The sequence below is a fragment of the Panthera pardus genome, unplaced genomic scaffold (genome assembly GCF_024362965.1).
Source record: "Panthera pardus isolate Hobbes unplaced genomic scaffold, ASM2436296v1 HiC_scaffold_10, whole genome shotgun sequence".
Lineage (NCBI taxonomy): Eukaryota > Metazoa > Chordata > Mammalia > Carnivora > Felidae > Panthera > Panthera pardus.
The window spans coordinates 38233139-38251797 of NW_026526655.1; the positions used below are offsets into that span (position 1 = coordinate 38233139).

General features: G+C 39.2%; 1 protein-coding gene across 10 annotated transcripts in view; it reads left to right on the forward strand.

Moving 5' to 3' along the window:
* The window catches only part of ANKRD44 (ankyrin repeat domain 44), a 324230-nt gene that overhangs the window by 180644 nt on the left and 124927 nt on the right, over nt 1-18659 (forward strand). For all 10 annotated transcript variants that reach the window (XM_019428337.2, XM_019428342.2, XM_019428339.2 and 7 more), the window contains exons 5-9: nt 3844-4044; nt 4367-4454; nt 6868-7010; nt 8085-8297; nt 16580-16658. In XM_019428337.2, coding sequence (XP_019283882.1) covers nt 3844-4044; nt 4367-4454; nt 6868-7010; nt 8085-8297; nt 16580-16658 — 724 coding nt within the window. The remainder of the gene's footprint in view (nt 1-3843; nt 4045-4366; nt 4455-6867; nt 7011-8084; nt 8298-16579; nt 16659-18659) is intronic.

The window sequence follows — 18659 nt, forward strand, 5'->3', positions numbered from 1 at the left end:
GTGGTAATTCAAACAAGGAGCAAGATGGACCAGGGCATCTGCAAACTTTTTCCAGCAAAAGCCAGATAGTAAATATGTTGAGTTTTGATGGCTGCATACTCTATTACAATTCAAACAAGCCATAGATAATATGTAAAGAAACGAATGACACTGTGTTTTAAGAAAGCTTTATTTACAAAAACAGACCAAAATTTTTCTGTGTTTAAACTATTTTTAGAAGTATTGCCTATTTAACAATACAGATTTTCTTCCCGACAAACTCTAATACTACTTATTTATATATAAACTGTAACTGGTATGTAAATATATATTTTCTTGGCTTAACCTGTTACTTTGAATGAAATGTAAATCATTCTTAATCATTTAAAAGTAGGGCCTCTCCTAGGTAACATCTTATTCACCTAGTCTGAGTTACTCTCAAAGTAATCATATTTTGTTATCTTAAAAAAAAGGTTTTGGGGCACCAAGGTGGCTCAGTTGGTTTAACGTCTGACTCTTGATTTCAGCTAAGGTCATGATCACAAGGTCATGGAGTTGAGCCCTGCGTGGAGTCTTCTTGGGATTCTCTCTCTCTTGCTCCGCCCCACCCCTCTCTCTCAAAATAAAATAAATAAATAAATATATTAAGTAATTAAAATAAAATTTTTTCATGAATTCATTGGTCTTATGTCCGAACAGTATATATTTGTGAAATGTTCATGTATAGTTTCTATTTTGTTAGTCTATTCTGAATTTAAATAATATTTAGTGCAAAGCAATAATCTGTATAAATACAGTAAAATAACATGCAAGACAAAGGAATTAAAAATATAGTGTATATTCTTATTTGCTGTGAATATGTACAATACCACTTTTATATTATTGCTTTATGATGGTTATCTCCAACCTTTTTGGCTGTATCTCTGCAAAACTTTTTCAGCATGCATCTTCAAGATATGCATCTTATTTACTTATAAATTATATATAGGAATGACTATTATTAGCTAATATTTCAAGTATATCACAATATACTTAGGGTGAGGCTTTTCATTTATCATAGTCTTACATAACCATGTAGCTAATAGACTTCTGATGATTTTCTTCTGTTTTGGCCAAGCTCTTGTCAGATCTGATTAAATTTGTCATTATTTTTACCCTGTAATGTGGATGATAGAAACCTTTTACTCAGAGTAGAACTGTCAGCTCTGTGACTGCACATTATTTACACTTGCATTTGTATTATCGTCTTTAATCTGCAGGTTCCTTGCATACATCTTTTTAGTTTAAGGGTACATATTACAATCTGTAGATTGATTTGGCAGGCCCATCACTGTGCATTTCAGTGCATTCGGAGCAAATGAATGGAGAGGGCAAGGCTCACCCCCTCTGTGCCTGGAGGCCCCTCTGTTCCTGGAGGGCATCTCATTTCCTGCGAGGCAAGATCTTCTGTGGAGCTGAGGGCACAATGCCAACCCAGAAGTTAAATACTGGCTAAAATGCTTTCCTTTTTAAAGAAAACAAACATGAGTGGAGGTTCCAATATTTTCTTCCCACATCACAATAAATTGTATGTGCATCTGCATAAATCTCACAACTTTTGAGACCAAAGTTGATAAAAAATACCATCTTTTTCTTATGTAAATCTTAATCCTTATATTGTGGCTTAGCTCTTCCTTTGTTTATTTTTTTTTTTCACCCAGCTAGCTTTTAAAACAGAGTCTGGAGGCATCTGGGTGGCTCACTTGGTTGAGCATTTGACTCTTGATTTCAGCTCAGGGCATAATCTCAGGTTGGTGGGATCAAGCCCCATGTGGAGCTCTGCGCTGACAGTGTGGAGCCTGCTTGGGAAATCTTTCTCTCTCTCCCTCTCTCTCTGTCTCCTTCTGCACCCTCCCCCTCCTCTTGCACATGCAGTCTGTCTGTCTCGCTCTCTTTCTAAAAAAAAAGAATGTGATTAATGTTTCTTTCAATCTTCTGCAGTGTTTCACATGTCATGGTTGAGCATTAAGAATACACATATACAAGGGCCCCTGGGTGGCTCAGTCGGTTAAGTGGACGACTTCAGCTCAGGTCATGATCTCATGGTTTGAGTTCAAGCCCCACATCAAGCTCTGCACTGACAGTGTGGGGTCTGCTTAGGATTCTTTCTCTTTCTCCCTCTCTCTCTGCCCCTCCCCCCACCTTCTCTCTCTCTCTCTCTCTCTCTCTCTCTCTCTCTCTCTCTCTCTCTTTAAAATAAGTAAACTTAAAAAAAGAGAGAGAGAGAAGAATACACGTAGACATGTTTCACTCTAACATGAGCTCCAGGAATGTTTCTTGCACATACAGTCTGTCTGTCTCACTCTCTTTCTAAAAAAAAAGAATGACTAATGTTTCTTTCAATCTTCTGCAGTGTTTCACATGTCATGGTTGAGCATTAAGAATACACATATACAAGGGTAATATATTATTGCCTTGCTGAGGTGTGGCATATATCCTTTTTTTTTTCCTTTTTGGTAATTTTAACAAATTACTTGCTTGGGCCCTCTCAGTTTATTGTTTATAGCATCTAAATGGAGTCACACCGCATATTTAAACTGTATTCTCTAATTTGCAAAATTAAATGTTTTTGCTCTCATTCTACTGTCCAGGTTAGCCATTCATCTTAATGTGTTGCTGCTACCGATTCCTAGAACATTCTTCTTCATTATTTATGTCCCTGATAAAAATGTTAATTTCAAGAGTTCAAATAATTTACTCTCTGGGCACTTTTATGTATCTGCACAATAAAGTAGATCAGACAGTCCAGGCCTGTGAGGAATAAGGTGGACAGGGTAAGTTCTTGGTCTATGAAGGGTGGCAGGAGCGTGGTACCTTTCATTGCGTTTAATTGGTTTATTAATGCCACATTGACAAGATGTTCATAAAGGCATCCCACTCATTGGCTCTAGGGTTGTCTCTAGAAGTAAAGAGAAGCAGTCAACAGTCATTCCCATCTTGAGAGAAGCTATATCATTTTCTTGCTGTAACAGAAGAGTGTCCTAAATCTTAGCTGTATAACAAAATCCCCAGATGGCTTTACAGAAATTCTGAGGCCAGTTAGAATCTCCGGTGTGGGACCAGCCATCCGTATTTTTAAGAGTTCCCCAGGTGATTCCATTGCACAGCCAAGGTTGAGGTTTCAAGAGGCTAATAAGCTGATTAGATCAATAGAAGGAAAATTAAAAGTGTAAGTCTCAATAAAGGTGAAGGAACTCAACAGTAGAAAAAAAGTTACCTCACCATAACATGGAAAAAAGTTGGGAAAAGATGGAACAATTTTGTAGCTTCAAGTTGAGGTAGTAATGGACATCTTCCCTTGATTGCTATGGATCACACAGTGAAGGTTAAGATGTTGGCAGAGAAAACCAAAGATTTATGAATTGATCCAAGAATGTCTGAAGGACTTTGAGGTCTTTGGCTTTGGATGATGGAGGCTTGTGGACAAACACTGCCAACTTTACATTATCTTTGGGGGCTTTTTGACCTATGGATATTTTTACCCTGGCATGCATACCTACGCATGACTGCTCACATTTAACCTAAGGCTGCTTATACCTCATTAAGAAACCTTACGTTTAGAAGGTTTATTTGGTTTTGAAGATGTGCCAAGACTCCTGGTCTAGCAAATAAAGATAAAGTGGATCTGTTTTCATCTGTGCCACTCTTTTGATCTTTATCATATATTACCTAGCTTTTCTCAGAAGAATATACATCATGAGCCAGCCTCTGAGGGCATGGAGCCTTCCCTTCCTGTAGTTCTGGGGTCTGGTAAAGCGTCTTCTATTCAATAAGTATTGACTGAGCATTTGTCAGTGACCCCTGCAAACTCCGCTTTGGTTGCAGGAAGCAGTACAAGTATTGATTAAGCACTCGGCTGACGTCAATGCGAGGGACAAGAATTGGCAGACCCCCCTCCACGTAGCAGCTGCCAATAAGGCTGTCAAGTGTGCAGAAGTGATCATTCCCCTGCTGAGCAGCGTCAACGTCTCCGATCGAGGGGGGCGCACAGCCTTGCACCATGCTGCCCTGAATGGCCATGTGGAGGTGAGTGCCCTCATCACTGGGAGCAAGAATTCTTACTACAGACTCCCTTAGCCCCAGGTGGGACCTAATCTTAGTGCTGAGGGTTTTAGAGAGTGTGATGCTTACATCTGTACACCAAACCTTAGGCAACCATAACAATTTTTAAATTCACAGCCAGTGGGTTAAAAAAGTAGCCATCACCTCAGTCTTTTCCTCTGATACACATGCCTCACGGTTGTCTGTGACATCATCTTCATACTTTGTGTGAACTCCAGGTTTCTGACCCGCCTTGAGATTTGATGTTAATTTGACTCAGAGTATCTGCATGTTGGTTTTCTTCCAGATGGTCAACTTACTCTTGGCCAAAGGAGCAAACATCAACGCATTTGACAAAAAGGACCGGCGTGCTCTGCACTGGGCAGCATATATGGGTAAGGATTCCATGAATGGAAGGGAAAGTGCAGATACCTGTACCTAAAGAAGCCACAGCCCTGCCATTAACCATGTAGGCCTTCTCTTGGGCAGGCCTGACTTCTTTCCAAGGTTGGAATTCACCTGAGTTAAGATTTGGTCCATTTTACTGGCATGCATAGAGCACTCTAGTTACACAGTTGCTTTCTCAGAGATTCATTCACCCCACAGAGAGGAAGAGGGATGAATCATGGCCCAGACCTCATTGAATGGGTTTCAGTCGGGACTGGAGAGTGGCGTGAATTGAGCTTCTTTTGAGCTTGTCATGGCAGCAAAATGAAGTGTTCAAAAAGAAAGAGGGCTGGCTAGCAAAGCAAGGACATAAATTCCATTTGTCCTTTTATTTATAAATATTTTTGAAATAAACAAAAAGGAAGGAAGGGCAGCCCCCTGGCTGTTATGGAGGTTGAAGTGACGAGAGTAACCATGGAGTATCCTGCTTCTGTACCACCGCGAGGCTGGGGCTTGCCACTCCCGCTTCTGCCAGCTTGCTGGGGAGAGATGAAGGGAGCCGTGACATTTCCGTGTTTTTCCTTTTCACTTCTGTTGGCACGAATACCACTCACAAATGACAGACCTCATGGAATTTATTCTCAGTGTAGACTTGTGGGAAATGAAGAGCTAAGATCCTTCCTTTGTGTTTCTAACTGGAGAATGTCTTGCAATTTGAAAAGCTGATAGGATTCTGTCAGCCCCAAGTTATAAACAACCTGAATGCCCATCCACAGGAGATTGTGTTGGTGAATTATAAAGATAAGCACAATGGGACACTATCCTGTAACTATAGTGATGATGTCATTAGTATTTATTAACATACAAAGATTCTGTGATGTGTTAAGTAAAAACAGATCAATACACAGTATGGATATTATGATCCTCATTTTTGTAAAAAAAAAAAAAAATCCATGCAATCTAAACTATCTATTCGGCTGTCTATTCAGTATACACTGAAATGTCTTTTCAGTATTACACACTGAAATGTTGGCTGACCATCTCAAGGGATTGGTGATTATGGATGATTTTGGTTTCCTTTTAACACCGTTTTGCCTTTTCCGAATTCTTTTTAGTAGGCATACAGGCCTTTTATTATCATAAAAATAATAACATTAATTGTGGGGAGAAAAAAGAGTGGATTGGGTAGGGATGAAATAAATTATGTGGCTGTAGATGAGTCTGCATGGACATTTGTGCTTAAAACATCAGAATCTTAAGATCTTGCAAGCATTATCATTTTTTTTTTTAAAGACAGCAGGGACTTTTGTGCCGACTGAAGCAGATTGGATGTCTGCATGGTACCTGCAGGACTGGAGTCAGGAGGCCATTTGCCAGACTGGTGTTTGTGTAGAGCACACACTAGGCTAGTGAGATGGGACTCAAAGAACCTGGGGTTTCAAGTTTGTTCTTTGCTAACATGTAGTTAAAACATTTGTGTAGAATTGCTTTCAGCATTTGTATGGAATTGCTTTTTGTGTGTCATCAGTATACAAATAGGAAAAAAATATATAGATGACTATCTTTAGGGAATAAAGGACAAAACCAGGACAAAAGATAACACCACTTAAGCTTAAGATAGTACCACTAGTAACTGAAAGTAATTTTTCCATATACAAGTCTTGGGGGAAAAGAGTCAAATTTTAATACAACAAGCCATGGCCAAATACTCTCTCTGTGTCTCACACACATACACACACACACACACACACACACACACACACACACACTTCTCTCCCTCCCCCCCCCCCCAATACACCCCTCCCTCCATCTCTCTCTTTCTCACACATATGCACACACAATCCCACATGCATCTTAGACCCTTGGAGTTAGTACTTACCTTCTACCCTTCAATTATGAACCATGTTTACAGCAATGACCCAAAGCATCAAATAATCTTCAGTCACAATATAAAGGCCAAACACATTTATCATACTATTTATATAGTGAGATAGGGTATAAAGGAAACTATTCTAGAAAATATGTCAACAGGAGTTGAAACTAGAAGGGTTTCTATTTAGCCAGTAATTCACAAGAATACTTTTAAGTTGAACCATATGAATTGCCACTTCTGTGATCCACAACTATGGTCAAGCAGCAGCAATATAATTTAACAATAATCTGGAGTTATTCCGATTGATTTTTTTTTTTCCATTAGTTTTTCCAAACCAAATTGTCATTGTTGGACTTTTCAGTGAGGAATGGCAATTGCTTTCAAAAGCACCGGTTTTATTTTAACATATTTTAGATTGTGGTACTAACATATTTAGCAGGATTTGCAATATTGGTGACAGTAGAAGCTAATAGTGGTGATTTAGGCAGAATAAATCGTCAAATTATCCTAAAAGGTTCACCATGTCTTATGTTGTTTTGTTTGTAAAGGCCACCTGGATGTCGTGGCATTGCTCATTAACCACGGCGCAGAAGTGACTTGTAAGGATAAGAAGGGTTATACCCCCCTGCACGCTGCAGCCTCCAATGGACAGATCAACGTTGTCAAACATCTCCTGAATCTAGGGGTGGAGGTGAGCTATGTTTAATGCATCAACCCATGGTGTATTTGTGGGTTTTCTGTTGTTCTGAAATTGAATCCTGTTTGATTTTTAATTCCAGAGGGTAAAAAAAAAAAAAACCCACCTTCTTTTCTAGTGTCCTGTCTTTTTGAGTTTACAGGGACAATCAATGAAGGGCAATGGGGGCATATAGCAAGTAATGAAAAACCAGAAACAGGCTAACTTTCTGTATCAACATAGAGAATTATAAACATATATGTTGCCTGCAGTACATATTATTAACCTGTTGTTTTTTAAATAGGCTACGGTTCTTCATCCCACCTTCAGAATTCAGCCTTCTAAGTTGTGGTGTACATGCAGAAATCAAGGAGTGAGTGGCAGGGACAAACAGCAGAAATGTCCAATGCTGAGCTGGAGAAGTCAGCCCCATCCCAGCCTCCCTCAACTAGCAGAACAGGGGCATTGTGGGGCTTTGGAACATCCCTGTCCCTGGAGGAAAGGAAAACCAAGTTGCAATGCTGAGACTGAGATAGTGAAACCCAGCGGTGCAGCAGTTCTGGGACAGCAGGAGAGAGCCCTGAGCTAAACCCCTAAGACAGCTCTTGGCTCTGCAGCTGGGACGTGGCCGTGGGAGGTGTCAGACGGCAGAGCCAAACCAAGTGGCTTCTGAGCCCAACTCCTAGTTTAGAATCTGCAGCACCTCCCTGCATATCTCCCAACCCTTTGCTTCCCATTCTCTGTTGAGTTTTGGCTCTTTTCTTCCCTGATTCAGTTCTCCTCTGCCATTCTGAGGCAGTTTTGCCTTTCACTCTTTATCCCTTCCCTTGCTGAAAAATCTCTCCCCACGACTTGAAACCTCCAACTCTTCCTCCCAGTTCACTTTTTGTCACATTCACTTTTTGCTGTCTTTATCTTGGGATGACAGGCATTCCCAGGATGACCACACCGGGACAAGAGAAAGCTCTGAATAATTATGTTGGCAGATGGAAGTTTACTTCCCATAGTGTAGCCATTAGGCTTTTTTGTGGAAAATGCAATAAAGTGGCTCTGGTGATTTTACCCATCCTGTGTTGGACTCATTTGCAGATTGATGAAATCAACATCTATGGAAACACGGCCCTTCACCTCGCCTGCTACAACGGGCAGGATGCTGTAGTTAATGAGCTGACTGACTACGGTGCTAACGTGAACCAGCCCAACAACAGCGGGTTCACCCCTTTGCATTTCGCTGCTGCCTCCACACACGGTGCTTTGTGTCTTGAACTATTGGTAAACAACGGGGCGGATGTTAACATCCAGGTACGACATTCTCAGTCTCTCTCTGGGCTAAATACCTTTGCGTTGAGCCTCTGTGTGAGCAAAATCAACTGTTGTAAATTATGCCCTGTTTTAGTAAATGACAGCCTTGCCCTGTGTGGGTGTGTTACAGAAACTTAGCTGTGTTGTTACCACAGAAATGGTAGGACCAGCTGGAAGACACTGAGGGTCTAGCCACATGCTTTTGGTAGCTTAGTGAATGTTCTAGAGCAAATACTGGTCTCAGGGATGTTGGCTTGGCTTGGTTTCTAACACTGAGGTGAATGTTGAGCTAATATGGCAGAACTGCTTGAGAATCAAAAGGAAAGCCTAAGCCAATGATCTCAGGTCTGTTCCTAACCCTGGCATGGCCCTCCAAAAAGTTTCTCAGGCACTGTCCAATAGTAAACCCTAGGTAGTGGCTTTAGTAATGTAACATTGACCTGGACCTGATAGTCTTTATTCAGCACACTTACTGAAGATCATCTCGTGCCCTCTGTTTAGTTCGGAAGGAGTACTCCAAGATGAGATGTGAGCTCTGCCTTCAAGGAATTTACAGTACGGTAAGGAGATAGTGTGCTCAAGTGTTCATGAGGCAAGAGAGGAATGTGCTGAGTGGCACAAGACAATAATAGAGTGCTGCAGACTGTAAGAAGCAGTGCTTATTTCTCGAGGATCAAAAATGGAGCCTGCTTTTGAGCTGAGACTCAGAAGATTGATATCAGTTGATGTGAGGAGGGATAGAGAGAATCTGAGAGAGAGCACTCCAGGTAAAGAGAACCACATGAAAGGGTTTGGGAATTCTGGATAGGAAAAGCTCTGGGTAGACTCTAGGTTAGTAGTTAGCTCACTATAACAGGTAACCAAGAGGAACTTATGCGTGCAGCCCTCGCCATCCAGGTTACATCATTTGAATGCATTTAGGTTGTAGCAGAATATCCTGACCTGTACCAAGTGACCTTGTATTCATCCTCAGCTTCCCTTATCCCAAGCACACAGGAATCTTAAAGCAAGGTCCCAATGTGTTCTGCCTCTGCTTTTGAAAAATTACCATTCCTGAAATTCAATTTTAAGAATATTGGATCAATCTGTTTTATTTTTTTAAGATTTATTTACTTACTGAAGTAATCTCTCTACCCAACTTGCAGTTCAAACTCACAACCCCAAGATCAAGTGTCATACGCTCTACCAACTGAGCCGGCCAGGTGCCCGTGGATCAATCTATTTTAATGACCTTTCCCATTCACTATTAAAATCTCTTTACTTTTTTTGTTACAATTTTTAATAGTGAGGAAATATGAGACGAATTTTCAGAATGGTGATTTATTGTGCCTGAATGAAATGTATGAAAGAAAGTACCCAGGAGCAAGCTGAGATGTGACCTGACCAATGAAAGGGCTTATCAACTAGCTGAGGAGTTTGGGCTTCTATAAGCTGTGGGGACCAATACTCATTATAGAGGTCATGTGATCTAAACTGACAATTAGAAATAGTAATCTGGCCACACAACACCAGAGAAAAAATTGTATATATGACTACATAAATTTTTTTAATGTTTATATGGCAAAACAAAACAAACCCCCAAAAACAAAACAAAACACAACAAAAAAACGCGGACATAAACTAAATTGAAAGAGGAACAACTCAGAAGAATTTTTTCTGCAATACACATGATAAACAAAATGTTAATACATTTAATATATAAGGAGCTCATAAAAATCAATAAGAAAAAGTCTGATGGGGTGCCTGGGTGGCTCAGTCGGTTAAGTATCTGACTTTGGCTCAGGTCACGATCACACAGTTTGTGGTTTCGAGCCCCACATCAGGCTCTGTGCTGACAGCTCAGAGATTGGAGCCTGCTTCAGATTCTGTGTCTCCCTCTCTCTCTGCCCCTTACCTGCTTGCGCTCTGTCTCTCCCTCAAAAATAAACATTAAAAAAAAAAAAAGTCTGAAAATCTTCTATAAAATCTGGGCAAAGGCCAATCACAAGACTGATAATACAATATCCATTAAACCTATGAAAAATATTCAGTATCATTAGAAACTAGAAAAATGCAAACTAACACACAGGTATATCTGCCTTTAAGATTGGCAAATATGAAAAAAAAGGAAAAAAGGAAAAGAAAAAAAGACTGGCAAATGTGAACAAGACTTGTAATACCTAGTGTTATCAGTGAAAAAATTAATATGCAGTAACTAAATATCTAATTTTTTAATTTAAAAAAGTATGTGTCTGGGTATATGAATAAAAAGAGAAAAATATTTGGAATATATACCAATATAATATCACTGCAGAGAGGCAAAATTATGATTTGGGTTTTTAGTTTCTTTTTTATATACTTGTTTTAATCTTCTGATTGTGATACATGAGCATGTGTTATTTTTATATCCAGGTGAGAAAAAACTATTTTCATTTTTATAAAAAGAAAATTCAGGTGTAGTGGACCTAGAGAGAGGACAATTAGAGAATAAATGAAAGTCAATAAAACTGATCTAGATAAGAAGCAATGAGCCCAGGAGAGTTGGGACAACCAACAGAAGAGAGAGGCTTCGCAGAAAGAAAATCAATGAAATTTGGATGGATAGGAGATAGAGGAATTGAAGACAAATGTAAGAAATGAAATCTGGTTAAGAGATAATACAGAATAGTAGTTAAGTGTTCAGTTCTGAGGCTGGACTGCCTATATTCCAATCCTAGCCTTGACTTTCAGTAACTATGTAATCATAAACAACCTCTCTGTGTGTCCGTTTATCTGTAAAGTTGGGGAAACAGTAGCATCTTCTTCATGGAACTGCTGTGAGGACCAAACAAGTTACCTCACATAAATTACTTAGAACATTGTCTTCCACATGTCAAGCACTCAGTAAACAATTATCATTATTAAGGGGGATGTTAGGAGAAAGAGTAGGCTTAGGAGGTAAAACTGGGAAGTTTAGTTTTTGAGAAGATGATTTTGAGCCTTTGGTACAGTCTGAGAAAACCAACAATGGAAAATGTGATCCTCCAGCATGGGAGAGCAGTAGAAAATAGAAGAAAAAAAATTAGGCTGCCTCATTCACACAGAGGTGATCGATAGTGGAGGCTCAGAGAAAAGGTTGAGGTCACCCAAGGAGAGAGTGCATCACAGCATGAGGAGAGGAAGGATGAAGGAAGGATGCCAGTAACCCTTTGGTCTTAGGATCAGGAAGAGGAGGAAGAGCCAGAGAAAGGGATGAAAAAAGAAGAGTTGGATAAGATAGAAAGGAAGTGGAGGGGAGTATAATGTCTTCATGAAGGTGGAAAACAGGCAGAAATGAAGAAGAGAGTGTTGAGTGGAGTCAATCCAGGGTGCTAGGTGGGGGTAAGAGACAAAGGGGCATCAAAGAGACTGAGGACCTGTAACCGAAGGTGGGAAGAGTCATCATATGGCGTTGAAGTCACAGAGGACAGTGGTGAGAAGGCAGGAAGTTTACAGGTGGCCAAACTTCTTGTCCCCAAAACTTGTGACACTTGTATTGCCATACTGGTATCTGAAGGAAATCCTTGAATTCTCCAAAGAAAGGAAAATTATTGAAGTTAAATAAAATAGCTCGCTTCACCAACCTTCAGTTAATTAATTCAAAGAGCTGTCTGATGTTCTCTATTCCCTCTTCAAACCACGCCAACTGGTGCTCTCAGTGTGCCTGAGAACAAGGCTAGAGGGCCACTTTCTGGCACACCTCCCTGCTTCTCCCAGTTAACTATGCTGTCTCAGTTTATGGCAGCTTTCTCTCCCATAAAATGTGCCTGGAAAGCATGACCACTTAATTTAAAGAATTAATTTTTCCTGTACACTGCTAATCATCAATACAATATGGAAATACCTTTTTTTTTTTTTTTTTTTTTTTTTAAATCTGAGACTTAGGTTTATGTAATAGCTGATCTGTGTAAGTGGGACTTTGGTTCAAATCTAGCCTTCTCCTTCAGTCTCCTTCAATCTACTCTGTTTACATCGGATTTCCTTCTCTTGAATCCTCCTTCATGATTCCGGATTCACCCTGGAGCCATAATCTGTCTCCCATTTCCTTAGAGCCATTCTGTCTGACTCTGGAGGTAGCTTTCTAATGGAAGTTGTTATCTCTGTGTACCACAGTGCTCCTTGGATTTTGAAAGTGTTTGTAGATTCCAAGACAATTTGTATTTGTTTAGATCTTCCAGAGTTTGACAGAAATAGCATATTGAAATGCGGCCAATACCCATGCACATGTTCACGTTGTTTTCCTCTATCATTACAAAGTACTAAGAGTGACGTCTTCATGAGCAAGTACAAGATGATGGAGAGGGGAAGGAGGACGTGTGTCCAGCACACATTTTACAATCCCTCGTTTTGCTTCGATTGACCATGGCCCTACCTCTGACTTTGTAGTGTTGGTTTAATTATGATAAAATAATAAAGACACAATACTTTATACAATAATCCATTGAAGGTTCACTTGTATTTTGCAAATAGGAAGAGCCCAAGAAGATACAAAATAATTTTTCTTCTCCATTGCACATTACATTGTAATTCTGTAGCATCTCAAAGCGCTTTTTGGAAGCATTCAAAATGTTAAAGAAGGCACTAAATACATAGCTATTCCAAATACTACTTAGATAGATTCAGAAATTACCATTGCCAGGTTTCCTGCCTCCAGGTCACTAGTATTCAGCCTGCCCATGGTCTGAATTCTTTTCCATCCGTGGGCCCTTAGTCTTTTTAGCCCTCAGACACTGGAGCTGAAGCCCATCACACATCTATTGAAGTGAACCAGCTCCCTTCTGTATATGTACCAGGTCTGAATTATAGAATGAGTTGCACAGCAGAGGTTAAAGGTGAAATGGGACAGGCGAGAGAAAGAAAGCAGTGATAAGGACATGACGACTTTGGAGAGGATGTGAGGAAAAAAGAGAGAAATGGATGAGGACTAACCATGTACCATCTCTGGCTTTTAGAACCATTTAAAAAATTGGACTACGTACGGCTTTTTGCAAATTAGGGTTTTATATTGCTCTTCCATTGAATTAGGAAGCCCTTTTGCGCTTCTGACACATTCCCCCTAACCCTTGCAGGCTGACCTTAATGTTATCTTCTAGATGCTCTATTGCCTTCCAGTAGGACCATTGAGCTGTGTGACTCCAGGAGACATGTGCCACAGACAACACAATGCCTTCAAGTTCCTGGGTAGTAAGATATATCTGGGTTTAGGGAGGATTTGGGGGATGTTGGAGGATGAGGAAAGAAGGCATTCAAAGTGGAAGAAATGAAAGGATTTCTCAGGAGAATGGTGGTCAAGGAAATTGAGATACCCCATTTAGTGAAGGATATTTCATTCTGTCCTGGAAGAGTACTAATGTTTATAAAATATTCTTTATCTTTATTAGCTTTTCTTCATGAGCGTGGCTGAACCATGCCTACATCAATAGAAGGGCTTCTGGCTTAATTTAAAAAAATTCTCAAAATAACAGAATTTTCCAAGCACTAACTACAATGGGGAAATGAGTCTAGAAATAAGAAAGAGACTAGGAATTAAGAAAAAAATCTTATAAAAGCAGAGACTTGAATAAATGGAAGAACTGAACATATCCTCTCTTTTGAGAATGCAAAGAATGTTTTATCCTTCTCTGAAGTTCTTAAAACAGCAGCAGTAACAACAAACACCCAGTGTGACAGATTTCTCAGGCAGATAATGAAACTCAGTAGGATCCCTAGTCTCAACCTGAGTATCCTGAGATCTAACTTGTAAAGACTAAATAAAAAGTATTATCGATTGGACCTTCATTAGTTTCCAATGGCTTTTTGAAATAGCAAGTTCCCTTTACATCCATGCCATATAAACATAATTGTTCCCAAATGGCTGCCATGATTCTCTCAATGCTTCCTGGCCCCACCTCCGGCCACCATATCCCTAAGGGGGAAAAATCAGCTAAGGACTGGACTCAGTGGTTGATGAACCCAGGCAAAGATTGATCTGATATAGCTGTCGTTTGTATTTTATGAAAATTTGGTTGTCCTATTTATTTGTCCCCTTACCAAATGCACAACCACTCCATGGGAGAAAAGGGTGCAGTGTTTTCTGTCCCTGAAATGGAACCAGCATTGTCAATGGCAAGATACAGAAACCAGTTATTTCTGCTTTGGTTCTCTGGCTGCAGTTTAGGTAGTTAACAGCCTTTAAGCTATTTTCTAGACACAGAAAAGTTCTTAGCTAAATATTTATAAAGATATTATCTAAACACTGAAATATTTATGGTTTTATATGTATTTAACTAAATGCTAGTTAGTTATGTTTTAAATTAAATTTAAGAGAAAATATTGGAGCAAAATTTAAAGAAATAGCACCACCTAGAGACAAGTTAATGTCAACTCTGCCATTTCTGCAGTTGTATCCTTATTCTCTTGGTTGCTGATCCTTTTCCTCTAAAAATATCATTTCAGTAAAGCCTCAAGCTTACTTCCATCTTCCTTTCTTAATCTTTTCTGACTCAGCTTATAATCATATAAGGATCCTATTTTCTCCCATCTTCCTGTTGACTTTTCACTATAAAGATTATTTTTCAACTGATGCACTTACTGCTCTGATTAACTCTTTCCTTGGCACAGAGTGTGCATAACTCCTTTCTTACTTCCTAAGGGATGGACTTTTAGGATATAATAAAAATTCTTCTGTTAAACCCTTGTGGTTTTTATAAGCTATTCCAGCCCACAGTCTAAAGCCTTTTTATGGCTGCATAATATTCCTGTGTGTGTGTGTGTGTGTGTGTGTGTGTGTGTGTGTGTGTGTGTGTTTATGTACCACATTTTCCTTATCCATTCATCTATTGATGGACAATTATGTTGTCTCCATATCTTGGCTATTGTAAATAATGCTGTAGTAAAAGTAGGGGTGCATATATCTTTTTAAATTAGTGTTTTCATTTTCTTTAGGTAGATACCCCATAGTGGAATTACTAGATCATGTGGTATTTCTGTTTTTAAGTTTTTGAGGAACCTCCATACTGTTTTCCACAGTGACTGCACCAATTTGCATTCCTACCAACAGTGCATTTTAAAGCACAGGTATATGGGTTTCATTTCAAAAATGAATTTGCATTTTTGACATCTCATATTTAACCTCAGACTTTGGAAAATGTTCCTCCTGAGACTTAGAAAAATAAAGTGCATGTATTTCTTTCTCTTCTTCTTTTTTTTGTTAACAATACCTGAATGAAAGGATACATTCTGTCCTTTGGGGATACTTAATATTTTCTTTTTGGTATTATTATTTTCAGATGAATTCCTATAAATGGCTATTTCTTAATGAATATGTAGGACTTTAGTATTTGGCATAATAATGATCACTATATAGATTTTGTACATTTTTCATGTTTTTGCTTAATCTCCGTCCAGGAGTTCTATCATTTATATCTTGAATAATAAAGACGTGTAAATTCAGCACCTTTCCAGGTGATCATTAAAATGGCAATTTGTTAAACCATTGCATGTTGTAATCCTGTGATTTCTAATGAGTTAAATGAAGCATGCATTTCTGTTTTGGAACAATAAAAAGTTGTGCTATGGAATTCGAGTATAGGAAATGGTGGAGGGTTCCAAGTCTGTTTTGAGAGTTACAGTCATTTATAGCAGCATAGTCAATGTTAGGTCAAACAGGGCCAAGCCAGTTAACACATCATTTGTCTTTTCTCATGTACTTTTGACAAAAGTTGAAAAAAAAAAAAACCACCTTTGAGGAAACTGTCTTCATCAGTAAATCACAGGAGAGGAAAAAAACATTTTGGATGACTGTTTCAGTTTGAAACAGGATAGTTTAAAAATTATCAGTGTAACTAGACATTTCACATTTCCTCTCTAAAATAATTTTCACTTCTTGGGGCGCCTGGGTGGCTCAGTCCATTAAGCATCTGCCTTCAGCTCAGGTCACGATCTCACAGTTTGTGAGTGCAAGCCCCACATTGGGCTGTACGTGCAGAGCCTACTTCAGATCCTCTGTCCCCTCCCTCCCTCTAGGTCCCTCCCCCACTTGTAGGCACGTGCTTACGCTCTCTCTCTCTCTCTCTCTCAAAAAATAAATAAAACTTTAAGAAAATAAATAAAATGCAATGTTATGCAGTCACTTGAGGCTTCATATATATTTTACCTTTTGCTTTCAAAATTATCATTGGCTTATAATTTTTTATCATATTTTTAAAAAATTAAATTGGTTTTTTCAAGGCATTGGCAGTAGTATTCATAGGAATGTTTCAGACTGGTGTCACTGATCAACTGTTTCTCTCTCCCTCATTTTTTAGAGTAAAGATGGCAAAAGTCCACTGCACATGACAGCTGTCCATGGAAGGTTCACACGGTCACAAACTCTCATTCAGAATGGTAAGAGAGATTCTTCCGCAGTGTTGTTTTTTGAACAGTGTCCTGATCTGAGCTTGTCTGTCAGTTATCTGGACATGAAAGATGATACTCTGTTTTAGATAATGGTCTATTTTATGAAGCTTAGATTTACACCGTCCTTTGATGCACTTTGCTAAAAGCTCTTTATCAGACATATCATCACCATCCAGCTTAGGAGCAAGAACATAAAGCCACTATTTCTCAGTTAATTCCCAGTCAGTCAAAGAACATATGAGTTTCGAAACTGGAAATGATGTCCTTGTATGGGCTCAAGGTCCTGCATTCTTCACTCAGAAGCTAATACAAATAACTATCATACATTTTCTAGCAGCAAATCGTATTATTTTTAAGTTTTAGAATTCACCATAGTTTGCTAAGTTAAACCTCTTTAAGTTATTTAGACAAAGGTAGGAAAAATGAGATGATTCAGAGGAAAAGCAATTAAGTGCCTGATATAAAGGATGATAAAGTCACAGGCTTGATAGAAACCTTGGAAAGTCACGTAACCTAGTAATTTTCCAGGCTCACTTGGAAAGGTGTACTTGAACCACGGGGTTGTCTCTGTAGCCAAAGTACTAGGGAGTATCACTTCACATTATGGTTTATAATACTATTATGGGTTGTGGCCAGCATCTGTGAGTGGATTGACCTTGACCACAGTAGAACTACTGCTTTCTTAGCAAATCTTAGACACAATAAAAAAAAAAAAAAAAAAAAACAGGTTTAGTGCAAAATTTGTGCTGACATTCCAGGTAAGTTCAGCAGTTCCTAAACTATCTTTAGTTGACCCACGTTTGTACTTTTTAAAGTTTTGGCATTAGTCAACTTCTTGGACCCGTCTTTTTCTCATCTTTATGAACTTTGGATGAATTGTTAGTGGTACTATGTTATATCTTAGATACCGAAGTCATAAAACCAAAAAGTCATTTGACATTTGGATGGAAGATCAGCCAGGAAAATTACGCTTAGGAAGCAAAATATCTGCAGCAGAGCGAAGGAAATTTATAAGCATTTCAGTGTAACTATAGGGAAAAATAAACCCTGACAGGTTTCCAGTGAACAAAGGAAGATAAAATGAAAATTAGTTGCATAACACCCATTAATTCTAATTTGAAATATGAGGTATGTCTTTGACATTCAGTTGATTGAAAGGGCCACATTAGTTGTTTTGTTTTGCTTGAAGTAAACAAGGGGAGGTGGGGAGTGACCCTCGAAACTCTCTTTCTCACACTTTCCTCATCACACATGTTTCTCAACTGTTTTTTCAGAAATAGTGTCCACTGCCTTAAAAATAAATGAGACTAGGGTGATTTTTGGATCCATTTTTTAAAATTTAGTGTGAATTTGGGGTGCCTGGGTGGCTCAATCGGTTAAGCGTCCAACTCATGATTTTGGCTCAGGTCATGATCCTGCAGTTCATGAGATTGAGCCCACATTGAGCTCTGTGCTGACAGTACAGAGACTGCTTGGGATTCTCTTTCTCCCTCTCTCTGTCTCTGATCCCACCTCTCAAAATAAATAAATAAACTTAAAAAATAAAATGTAGTCTGAATTTAATCAATAGGCCTTACTTCTTTGGTATAAAAAGCTTCGCTTCCTGTTAAAGCATATTCAAGAACCAGTGATCAGATCAAAGAGAGAGTAAGTTTTCTCTTTGTGCGTACTGCCTTCCTACAGGTCCTTCCCTGTGGCCAGACCAAACTGACCATCTCCTTTATATCAAGCCCATGACGCATCTCCCCGTGTAACGTTAGTGTGCTGACAGCAGTCTGGGGGTGTTGCTGGCTGTTTTGACCTCTCCAAAAGCCATTCCAGTGGACTTGAAAGACTTCCATGCCCTCTCCAGACATTGTTGCTAGATTTTTGAGTTGCGATGAGACCTGAAAGAGAACCCATCTCTTGTCTTCTATGATCAAGGAGCTTGTTCAGAGCCTCATTCTTGGCTGGCCTGGAATCTTACTTGTGAGTTGGGTGGGGTCCAGG